A 12,640-nucleotide genomic window follows, 5' to 3' on the forward strand; every position below is an offset into this window, starting at 1 on the left:
TTTTACCAAGATACTGAAGCTATTTTCTTTCATCAGTGTATTCAAAAAGAGGGTATCAGATATACAAGATAAGATATTTGAACAATATAACATGACTGACCTCCAAGCAAGAAGCAGAGGGAGTGGAATTGGGACAGAAAAAACATTGGGCCATAAATTGCCTAGTTCTATTGCTGGAGGGTGTATGGTTACTTTCAATGCCATATAGATAGCTTGCAGAGAATCTATGGCCCCATACACCTACTTGCTGGGCTCAGACTACCCCTTAAGTACACTAATCAGTATAAAATTTAATAAGCAATTAGTCTATATTATAGACTACTGATATTAATATTTTGAAATAAAAAATTTTTGAACCACAAAATCATTAAAACTGAAAGGTATCTACTACTCATATGAAGTAATTACTTTCCATCAACACTTTCCCTAAGAATTACACTAGTTTAATTATTCTGATGACATATACCAAGAGTATAGTACACCATATAGCAGAGGTGGGCAAACTACAGCCCACAGGCCACATCTGGCCCGCGGGACCCTTCTGCCCGGTCCCTGAGCTCCTGGCCCAGGAGGCTAGCCAGCCCTCGGCCCCATCCCTGCTGTTCCCCCTCCCCCACAGCACCAGCTCACTGCACCGCAGACGCAATGCTCTGGGCGGTGGGGCTGCGAGCTCTTGCCGGGCAGCACAGCTTCAGAGCCTGGGCCTGACCCAGTGCTCTGTTCTGCGCGGTGGCATGGCTGGCTCCAGCTGGGTGGCACATCAACCTGACCCGGTGCTCTGGGCAAAGCAGCTATAGCACCACCAGCCACCGGTGCTCCAGGTGGCACGGTAAGGGGAAAGGGGGGGTTGGATAGAGGGCAGGGGAGTTTGGGGTGGCGGTCAGGGGGCGGGGGTGTGGATAGAGGTCAGGGCAGTCAGAGAGCAGAAAACAGGGGGGTTGAATGGGGGCAGGGATCCCAGGGGGGCAGTCAGGAATGAGAGGAGGGGTTGGATGGGGTGGCGGGGGGCAGGCAGGAGCAGGGGTTCTGGGGGCAGTCAGGAAGAAGGGGTGGTTGGATGGGGCAGGGGTCCAGGGGGGGCAGTCAGTAATGAGAGGAGGGGTTGAATGGGGTGGCAGGGGGCGGTCAGGGGACAGAGAAGGGGGGGGTTGGATGGGGCAGGAGTCCCGGGGGGGGCCCATCGGGGGGCGAGAAGCAGGAGGGGTTGGATAGGGGTCGGGCCACACCTGGCTGTTTGGGGAGAGACAGTCTTTACTAACCAGCCCTCCATACAATTCTGGAAACCCGATGCGGCCCTCAGGCCAAAAAGTTTGCCCACCCCTGCCATATAGCATTGCTTTATAATTTTATAGATATATTCTACTTCATTTTCTTCCTGAATAAAGCAGATGTCTTATGCTGGTTCATGTAACATGTTCAATAAGTTCACCACATTTTAACGCTCCATAAGTCTGAGGAAAAACTCTAAAAATCAGATCTGCCAAAAGAAGAAAAGTCAGTTTTAAGCTTCAGGCACTTCAAAATGTTAATTTTTCAGAAATATGGTTTGTGCTCTGTATAAACTCACAAAACTTGAATTTTAGACAACAGTGAACTATAACAGCAGGAGAGATTAAGGAAGTTCTATCTACAGAGTGTAAAAACAACCTTGCAAAAAAGATTTTCCATCACAGTAACAGTCTACTTTTCACCTGTATTACTGCTGATAGGAATATCATAACATGCTGCAGGATATGCAGCATAATAATACCCTTTAGCTTCCAAGCAAAATGTCTATTTCTTGACAAATAGGCTAAACCCTCTTCTGTATCACACATCACAAATTCTTTCTATACATACATACACAGACAGACAGACAGACAGACACACACACCTTTCAAAAACATTTTTCCACAAGGCTACAAGGGCTCAGCAGGTTCTCCAGTCTATAGTGTTAAGGAGCTATGAATATCACTTTGCAATATGCACACTGTACATCTTAAAGGGAGTATAGCATTGTGTACGGTTATTTGCAAAACAAAAGTGGCAAGTGGCATCAGTTATGAATGTTTGTGTTTCCACCTTGTTAGCTCATTTAAGCAGTTAGCTCCTCTAAGTAATTATATCTACTATAAAAACATGGCTAAAACTCATTATGAAACAAAATATTTGGAACTACTGTAGCTTTTGCCTGTCAAATTTGTCCTAGCTTCTCAGAAAATCAATCTCCTTCTAGTGAATTTATTATGAATTACAAGAATTTGCTCTTATACCTAGATCTCACAAAACTACTATGTATGGTGTTAAATTATAGGATTCATCTATATCACAAGTAAATTGGTAACTAATTCTATAGATTACACACCACAACAGATACTAGCTATCATAGCAATAACATTAAAGTGAAAAACAGAGTTGGCTGCTGCTAAAACAGAATCAACATTCAAAAGAAAATCACTTACTTTTTTAAGAGCACAAACTTTTAGAACTTTTTCATACTTTTCCTTCTCATATTCTCTACCAAAGAGTATATTACTTCTCACGGTGCCAGGAAATACCCATGGCTGTTGAGAAACATAGGCTATTCTTCCTCTAACATCCATCAAACCTTTATCTTTAGGCAGTTCGCCGAGGACAGCACTTAAGAGAGATGACTGCAAGAGAGTTTATTGTTTGGTTGGTAGTTTAAAAAAAAAAGTTGTTAAACTTAGTTTTTGAACACTATCAAGAAAATGCAGAAAAGAAATGATAGATGCCCACACTACAGATTCGGAAACTAATTTTCCATTTTAATGTGTAAAAAAAACTTCGGATAAAATTTTCTAACACACCTAAGTGACTTCAGAACTTCAGTCCCATTGAGAGTCAATGAGACGTAAGCTCCAAAGTCACCTAATTCTCAATGGGACTGAAATTTGAAATCACCTAGGTACTTTTGAAAATGTCATCTTTTAACTTAGTTGGTTATATCATTTTTATTTAGTTGGTTATATCATTTTTAAAATACATTGCCATTGTTATTGTATTAAAAGCTTCATTTTGTAAATTGTAAATAATGGGACAAAACTTAAAAGAATTCTAAAACCAACACACTATGAAGCATGGGCACGACAACAGGGTCTTAATTTTGAACCTTGAACCATATTCTTCACAGTAAGTGGCATTTCCTTAACTGCTCTGTATTCCAGCATGCACATCTAAATGTATTCTACAACACAACATAAGAAATTCATAAAACTTGAATGCATATGTCCAATAGAACTGTAGAAAAACAATGCAAAACAGAGCAACACATGATGACTTACTTTCCCAGCTCCTACAGGGCCAATCACAGCCAATAATTCACCTGGTCTGACAGTAAAAGAAAGTTGCTGAAGGGTTGGGATTTCCAAACTCTATGAATTTATGAAGAGAAAAATAAGTTAATTTTTCTCAATACTGAAAAATATATCAAAAATGTCTTTTAAAAAGTGGAATAGTGTACATAAACTAGCAGATAAATCTACACACTTAATAAACATGAAAATGTTAAAATAGATATTTATTTCTAGTTCAGTTTATTTCTTCAGTTGATACAGAGCATTTGTCCACATGCTTTGCATCTCTCCTTCCAACCTTTAATTGTAACATTTCAATTTCTAGCAAAATGGAGATTCATTTCTTTTCTAAATTGTAAACTCCTTATGGCCATGATCCATCGTTTTAACGATAATAATTAATCCCCACACGGTGGCAGCAACAGGACATTTTTATAGGTTGATTTCTCAATCCGGTATAAACAGTCTAGGATCTCTGCTGGTGTTTACTTCAACAGAGCGATGCCAGTTTACACCAGCTGGGGACCTGGAACATATATGTTTATTTATTTAAGAAGTGATTCAGTAGAAATACATTATAACAGCTATAATGACCCATTTGTCAGTGTTTACCAGTTAGGTAGTGAATTATAACATTCCATGTTGAGTTGTTCTTTTAAAAGATTGTAAATACTACAAACAAACCATCTTTATTTTGCTTTCTCTGATTTCTTATTTGCTTTATGTCGACTAACAAAATTTATAAAGCCACAATAATTCCCCAGCTGTACTTCAACTAAGAAACAAAGATCCAAAGAACCATGAGAAACTCAGTAAGGTAACTCGTTAAGTAAAATTATTTAACCAACATGTTTTAAATTCATCAATACATAGATTCCAAGTCCAGAAGGAACCATTGTGATAATTTAATCTTACGTCCTGTATAACACAGGCCATAGAATTTCCCCAAATTAATTCCTAAAATATATCTTTTAGAAAAACATCCCATCTTGTTTTTAAAACTCTCAGTGATGGGTAAGTTGGTTCCACTGGTTAGTTACCCACACCGCCAAACATTTACCTTATTTCAAGCCTGAATTTGTCTACCTTAAACTTCCAGTGATCAGATTGTTTTATACCTTTCTCTGCTAGATCAAAGAGCCCATTATCAAATATCTGTTCCTCATGTAAACAGATGCAAACTGCTCAATCACTATAAAACAGGTTTTATAATCCCTTCATCATTCTTGTGGCTCTGAACCTTCTCCAATTTATCATATCTCTCTTGAATTGTGGACACCAGAATTGAACACAGTATTCCAGAAGCAGTCACACCAATGCCAAATCCAGAGGTAAAATAAACTCTCTACTCCAAAGACAGTTTCCCTTGTTTATGATCCAAGCACTGCATTAGTTCCTTTGGCCACAGCATGGCACTGGAAGCTCATGTTCAGCTGACAGTCTCCTATGATTTCCAAATCTTCTGCTGAGTCACTCCTTCCAGGATAGAATCCCCCAGCTCATAAATATGGCCTACATTCTTTGTTCCTAGATGTCTACCTTTACATTTAGCCATACTAAAACACACATTGTTTGCTTGACCACAGCTTACCAAGAGATCCAGACCTCTCTGTATCAGTGACCTGTCCTCTTGATTATTTACCAGTAACTCCCCCATTTGTGTGTCATCTGCAAACTTTATCAGTGATTTTATGTTTTCTTCCAGATCATTAATAAAAATATTAAATAGCATAGGCCAAGAACTGATCCCTGTGGGATGCCACCTGAAACACACCCATTCAATGATGAGTCCCTTTTTACAAATCTATTTTGAGACCTATTAGATAGCCAGCCTATTAATCCATTTAATGTGTACCATGTTAATTCTATATTGTTCTAGGCTTTTTAATCAAAATGTCATGGGGTACCAAGTCAAATGCCTTTCAGCAGCCAAAGCATATTACATTAATACTACTACCTTTATCAAACTTTATATATTGATAAAATTACAAGTGTTTTATAACTTGTCTTTCTCCAGGATCTTTTCCGCAAAACTCCCCTAATAAACTATTTTGTAACATTACTAAAAACTTAAGACAATTTTGTTCCAGATGAGTACTCTCACCTCCTTATTCTAATTAAAAATTAAAATAAAAACTGTAACTTGAGATTAATTTTAGCCAGCATATTAAGACTAATTCCTGTCATCATATTGGTTGGGCTTGAATGCTGTGCAACTCAACTGAAAATGTGACAAAATTGTTTTACAAGAATATTTTGTAATCTTTTCCTCTGAATTATCATTGGTGGCACAAGTGTTGGTGGAAAAACCATCATCTGGGGAATACATTTCCCTTTCTATTAGAATATGACTACCACACAAAAACACTCACATGCATTATGAATCTCACATCAGGAAATAAACAGTATAATTTATGTACTTAATACCCTAACTGTCATACAGGGCATGAGCAGGAGGCAGAGGAAATTGGTGCCATTTGGATAGTATACGCTTAAGATCACGGTCCTGGTTGTTCAGAATAGTACCAGCTTGTAAAACACGGATCAAGCTTGACAAATAATAATGTGTTGAGAGCTATAAGCCCTCTTTGATGCTTGGCAGAGCCAAACTGTATTTTAACTTCTAAAAAATGCCAGGACAATAAATAAATAAATAAATAAATAACAGGGCTAAATCCCCCCTATTACTAATCCTCCCCCCACCAGGAGGGTACAGTGCTTAAGACTGTATAACAATTGATATTTTGATCTTCCCTAGATTTCACACACACATGCACACAATACTTACAATATTTGTAACATGTTACTAGTGTCATTAAATAATCAACATGATTTCAACAGATGGTGTGTTGAAATACTCTACTTACTGAAAAAAATATTTTAAAAAGTGTTTCCACAAACAAAAACAATATATATTACTTATTAAGTGCCAACAGTATGATTGGCACTGTACAGGACACAAATTAAAAAGACACACATGAAAGCTATTTCCTATCACTAGGTGATTAATTTAACTGGCTTAAAAAAAAAAAGAATAAAATCTTTCCTTGTCTGTACATTGTTCAAAACTGGTGATTCATCATTGTACAATATGGGAAAAGTTACAGCAAAAGATGCAGAAGTTAATTTTAGTTCTAATAAAAAGGGAAGTTCAAGCCAGACATTCTTTTTAATGAACACTGTTTATTAGAAAAAATGTAAAATCATTATTATTAATAGTTGAAAGGCTATAAAGATAGCCAATCAGACACACAAAAAGAGCTAAATGTGTATACATTCATGGAAGAGTCTTGCTCAGCAGTCATCAGACCACGACTATGTAAAACCCTAGAGGTCACTTTTTTTTTTCTCCCACAGAAATCATGTGACAAATCAGAAGTCAGTGACAAAACTTACAGACTTACATACAACTCACAGTAAACTAAATAGAGAAGAGGTTGTCTTAATATATTTTGAATTTGGCCCTAGTGTGTGACACAGATAGCACTGACCAGAACAATGCAGAGTTCAGGCAAATGTTAGTATGTAAGATTCGCCCCATAGAGTTCTGGCAATGCACCTCAGTCTTGACCCCACCATCAGAATCCTGGACCTCTCTCAAGACAAACTAGGAAAAGACATATGGGAATAGTATTTTGTTACACTGGATTCAATCCAAAGTCCACAGAATTAAGTGGCAGGCTCTTTATGTGAGGGGGTGGTAATAATTTTGATGTCAGCAGGCTTTGGATCAGGCCCATTATAAGAAATGTGAAGACTTTTCATCAAAAAACAACAAAGAAAAGCTGAAAATGTCTGTGAGAGCGCAGAATGAGATGGCAGAGACAGCATCATGCTACATTGTAATCTGTCATCAAATCACAAATGGCCAGTACAGACAAAAAGATATAAAACAAAATACTAAATCACACTGTGAAGCCAAGTTCAAGCAAAACATTTTCTGACACAGATTTGAAAGTTCCATCTATTTCTTTAAAGCCCATTAGTAACAAAAGCTTGTATACCTGCTCACATCAAAAATACTGTTAAACTGATTTTACTGAATAAAGACATCAACTAGGGACTAACGTTGAACTGCACAACTGAAATACTTTGTTTTTATATATGGTAATTTAACTTCTTTGGGCGGTGGGTGGCGGGAGTGAAGTCAGACTGGGAGAGGCATGTGGCATGTCTTAGGGATAATATTAAATTTATATACAATATAATTTTTAGAACTTCAAGATTCCTTATAACTACAGATAGAAGTCACTGTGCTTTGCCGGATGCAATCCGTAAGAGAAACTATGAAAGTTTCAAAATGCACAATAGATTGTTGTTTGACACAGCATTACTAGTTTTAAAATGAAAAAGGTACCTTAGCATCTTGTTTTTAAAAACCCAAATAGTCCATGTAATAGATTTATCACCTATGTAATACCTTTTTAAACACTACTTTTGAGTTTATGAAGCTTTTTAGTCCTTTTTACATAAAAAGTAATCTATAAATGAAAACTAGGGCTGCCATTTTAATTAAAAGAACATAATGCTTCAAGTTCGCCATGGTGAGCTCCTGCTCTCAACCCCAATATGCATGGCAGTGCATCATGCTGTTTCTAGACCAATGACTGATCTGCAGTCACTTGTTCTGAATCAGATGAAAGACTAAAACCTGATAATGTATAATAAAAAGGTGACCAGAAAGGAGCATTATACTCCATTTTACGTTTTGTGTCCTTGACTAGCAACAAATCAGCAGAGTTAGGGTTCAGAGTATCACAGTGACAGCAGAATGCTATTCAGCCAAGCTGAGAGAAATTGTCACATAGAACAGTAGCTTCTTATGTAACTGGTTTTAACATTTAGAGAGAGCTGTATTTTATAATTAATCTAATTTGATAGTGTTTCCATAGCTATTCTTTAGTTTTGACTTCACCCGCTAAATGGTTTCACACATATGTAAGAAGTTATATATGAAGTCTGTGTATTGAATGTATTGTACAATATACCACTTCCTTATTTAGACTCAAAATACTTGCAGCACCAAATTCAATAGGGTTTAAAAAAAAAAAAAAAACCTATATCGATGGGGTTTTGCAGAGGGAGCTTTACCTTATCCCAATAACAAGTCAAGTCTTGAACATGAAGTAGGACATTTTCGTTGCTATTCTCCAATTGCAGATTGAACTGTGAAACCTCATCAAGTATTAGAAAGTTCTGTAGTAAAAGAAAAAACAGGGATTGCTTAACAGGACCCAGAAAAGTGAATGAAAAATAAAAGTGTTTCTGGGTATACAGTACAAAAATGCAAATAATCTCTGACAAAACTACTCTGACCCAGGAATTATGTTTCCAAAGCAACGTACAAAGACTTCAAACGGTATCCCATAATTAACCAACCATATCTGTGCATTTACCTATTGTTCCAACAGCAATATTATCCAAAAGTGTACATTTCATGGAATAAAAATATTTCCAATGAGGTTTCAGGAATTTTTTTTGTTAAGAACTCGTATGAGAAAGTTGGTACCATAATCTGAACTTCAAAGTCATCTGAATTTTTGCTTTGAAATTTTGACAATATAACAATATGCATAAGGATCTCCCCACTCTTTCTGCCCCATCTAGCACCTTTCCCCACCTGTCAGTAGTTTTGACTCTATCTTTACTCATCACATAATTTGACAGGTTTCCACACCCCTTTCTGGGATATTGCAGTAATGAGCACCCATTTTACACATCATCCCCCACTTTTGTCATAAGCCCAGGCTTTCTAATTCAGTGGTTCTCAACCTTTTGGGGCTCAACCCCATTTGTAAATGTTTATGGCCTGTCGTGACCCAGTAAATAGTCTGGGAGTGGAGGCTCCTGGGGTGCTTTTGGTCATGTCCTGTCCCCAAGGGGGGGGTTGGGGTCTGCCCAGCACTCACCCCACAATGGCGGCTTCTGCGGCTCCTGTGCTGTGGAGCTGTCTAGGCTTGGCTCTCTCCGGGGTTGCTGTGCCACTCAGGTTTGTCCCCCTCCCCCACTGACTGAACCAAATGTGTATGAGTGAAGTTGTGGAATTGCAATACGACTCACTCAAATTTGGCCTACCCACACTCCCGTCATCATGACAGCTGGGCCAAATCTGAGTGGTGCTAGGACCTAGAGGTTGCAGTGCCTAGACCAGGGAAGCAAGCCCAGCCAGCCCCATGGGACAGGAGTCACTGGAGCTCTTTTGAAACATTCTGGAGACCCAATTTTGGGTCCCGACCTACGGAGTGAGAAACAAGAAGAACAGGAGTACTTGTGGCACCTTAGAGACTAACAAATTTATTAGAGCATAAGCTTTCGTGGACTACAGCCCACTTCTTCGGATGCATACAGAATGGAACATATATTGAGGAGATATATATACACACACATACAGAGAGCATAAACAGGTGGGAGTTGTCTTACCAACTCTGAGAGGCCAATTAATTAAGAGAAAAAAAACTTTTGAAGTGATAATCAAGCTAGCCGAGTACAGACAGTTTGATAAGAAGTGTGAGAGTACTTACAAGGGGAGATAGAGTCAATGTTTGTAATGGCTCAGCCATTCCCAGTCCTTATTCAAACCGGAGTTGATTGTGTCTAGTTTGCATATCAGTTCTAGCTCTGCAGTCTCTCTTTGGAGTCTGGAGTGAGAAACCTTGTTCTAACTGAATGTATGCTTAGAGTGGTCTATCTATAAAATAATACAGAAGTGGGCTTGAATATATACTTAACTGTTTTGGGAAGTAGGGCAGGGGAGGGTGCTTATGAGTGGTGTTCTGTGTTTGCATGTTGTATGTTTTGCTAAAAAAAAATTTTTTTCAATATTTATCCATCCTTCAAAAATTTCACTAAAATGAAGAGCCCTCCAATACAGCTAAAGACAATACGTGCTAATTTCCAACGAATATTAAAAGTTGTGAAGAAATATCTTAATTTGAGTAAATGGAATAAGAGAAATTGGAGTGCAGGTTAGGCATGTATTCCCATTATGGTCTATCAGCCTTTTTTAAAAGACAAATGCTAAAGGAATTCTGTGAAAGAGAGGAAATTTTATTCGTGTTCCAGAATTAAAAAACAAATAAGGCTAATTGCTAAATTTACATAGGTTTTGTAAAGAGTTTGATAAAAGTCTTTTTGCATATTCATTTTGCTTTTTTTGTTTGGTTGTTTTATCTCCTTTAGTTTATATATTAATATGATACAGTGAATAATCCCATAAAAAGCTGTGGGGTTAGAAAAACCTTCAGACTAGATCAGGAAAATGCAATGCAACTTGATATTCTATGATGTGTGTAGGCTTGGCTTGACATAAGTGAGGCCTCATTTCTTGAGAGATAGTATTAGGGAGGAAAACGGATCAGCAGGCTGGAAACAGAACGTCTATACTAGCTAAAATAAGGGGAAACACCCAGGGAATAATTTACCATGGGCAAGATAAGCCTAAAACGTAGGATGATGTAAATAGTGCATGGACAGTGCATGGACAGAATGTGCTGTTTAGGGATTGGCTCCTACAAAGTGCCCAAGCCAATCCCAGAACATGTGATGCAGTGAGAGAAAGAGAGAGAGAGAGAGTGTGACTGTGTGTGTAAAAAGGAAGAGGTTTACTGTGTAACGCCTTATATGCATCTCCTATGCTTGTGTCTGTTCAACTCCATGTAGCTTTTCTGTATGCCAGATACAGGAACCTGAGTGACAAACTGGAGTCAGACTGGATTCTTGGGGAACTGAGTGGAAGATGTCTCAGGGGAATCCCAACAATGAGATTCTGCAAAAAGCCCACTCGTTAAAGAATACCTTCTGATAGGCTAGGCCAATGAGGTAGGATTTGTTGCAAGCTCTCAGAACAGGGGTTTCTGCCACATGCCTCATGACATGTCCAGGGGAGAGGGGCAAGTTTTTCACTTCTCTCTGCCTTTTTTCCTCTGTACTTTTTTAAAACTTTCTTGGTCACCTCTGAAAAGAGGCTGTAGAACAATTGTACCCTGCACAATGTAACTAACTCTACAGTTATATTTTGTCTCCTTGTCACTAATATTTTGCAACCTTTGTGCAATTTTATTTTTTTAGAAATGTACTAACTGCATATAAAGATATTTTTCTCTAAAAATGCATGTTAGCATGTAACTATGTATTAACACTGTATTCTGTCAATCCTAAAATTTTTGTAAAATATTTAATTACTTTATTTAGAAATGTATTGTGTTAAAATTATTTCTCTCTAAAAATTGTGTGTGCATATATGTATTAACACTTCTCCTTTCTGGGTCATTAAGTCTTTGCATAATCGTTTAATGAATACTTAGAAATGTAGTATGTGCATATAAAAATATGTTCCTCTAAAAATGCATGATTTTACACACCTTCTTTATTCCTCTGTTAGTAAGCCTTTCTACAACTACTTAGCAGATTTTATTTAGAAAGTACTCAATCCATAAAATACTTTTAGGTAAAAATGTGTTAACGATTCTTTATTCATCTGTCATTAAGACTTTGTACACCAGTTTATTACAAGACTTACTTCAGAATTGTATTACCTGCATGAAAGCATATTTTCTGCTAAAAATGCATGATTTTATATAATAATCCTTTATTCCTCTAACATTAAGGCTTTGATGACTATTTAGAAATGTACTAAATGCATACAAATATTTTTCTTTAAAAATAAGAAATGTGTGTGAGTGTGTATTGTGACAAAGTTCCTCCTCTGCCTTGGTGGGTTCTGTGCTTTCTGATGGATTTACTCACCTCAGAGGTTTTCGGCAGTCCTCAGTTTGACTCCTTTTGTTAGTGGCACAAACCTGCTGTTCACTCAGCTAACCGCATCACTGGCCAGCATGGGGAAAAGAGGAGAACAATCCCCCGCAGTCTCTGCTGGCCCACCTAATGGGTCAGGGAACAGGCCAGAGACCTTCCCCTCTGGTGGGACCCATAGTTCAGATCAACTCCTCTAATATCAAATAGGGAGTTGGGGATATGGGGGGAACCCAGGCCCACCCTTTACTTCGGGTTCCAGCCCAGGGCCCTGTGGATTGCAGCTGTCTTTAGTGTCTCCTGTAACAGCTGCATGACAGCTACAACTCCCTGGGCTACTTCCCCATGGCCTCCTCCCAACACCTTCTTTGTCCTCACCACTGGACCTTCCTCCTGATGTCTGATAACGCTTGTACTTCTCAATCATCCAGCCCCTTGCTCCCAGCTCCTCGCACACCCTTCACTGACTGCAGTGAGGTCCTTTTTAACCAGGTGCCCTGATTAGCCTGACTGTCCTAATGGATTCTAGCAGCTTCTTAATTGGCTCCAGGTGCCCTAATTAGCCTGCCTGCCTTAATTGGTTCCAGCAAGTT

General features: G+C 38.3%; 1 protein-coding gene across 2 annotated transcripts in view; it reads right to left on the reverse strand.

Moving 5' to 3' along the window:
• Positions 1 to 12,640, reverse strand: part of ABCC4 (ATP binding cassette subfamily C member 4) — a 235,430-nt gene that overhangs the window by 151,055 nt on the left and 71,735 nt on the right. For both annotated transcript variants that reach the window (XM_054012156.1, XM_054012155.1), the window contains exons 9-11: positions 8,388 to 8,492; positions 3,285 to 3,374; positions 2,442 to 2,633 (exon numbers count right to left, since the gene is read on the reverse strand). In XM_054012156.1, coding sequence (XP_053868131.1) covers positions 2,442 to 2,633; positions 3,285 to 3,374; positions 8,388 to 8,492 — 387 coding nt within the window. The remainder of the gene's footprint in view (positions 1 to 2,441; positions 2,634 to 3,284; positions 3,375 to 8,387; positions 8,493 to 12,640) is intronic.

The sequence above is a fragment of the Malaclemys terrapin genome, chromosome 1 (assembly GCF_027887155.1).
Source record: "Malaclemys terrapin pileata isolate rMalTer1 chromosome 1, rMalTer1.hap1, whole genome shotgun sequence".
Taxonomy (NCBI): domain Eukaryota; kingdom Metazoa; phylum Chordata; order Testudines; family Emydidae; genus Malaclemys; species Malaclemys terrapin.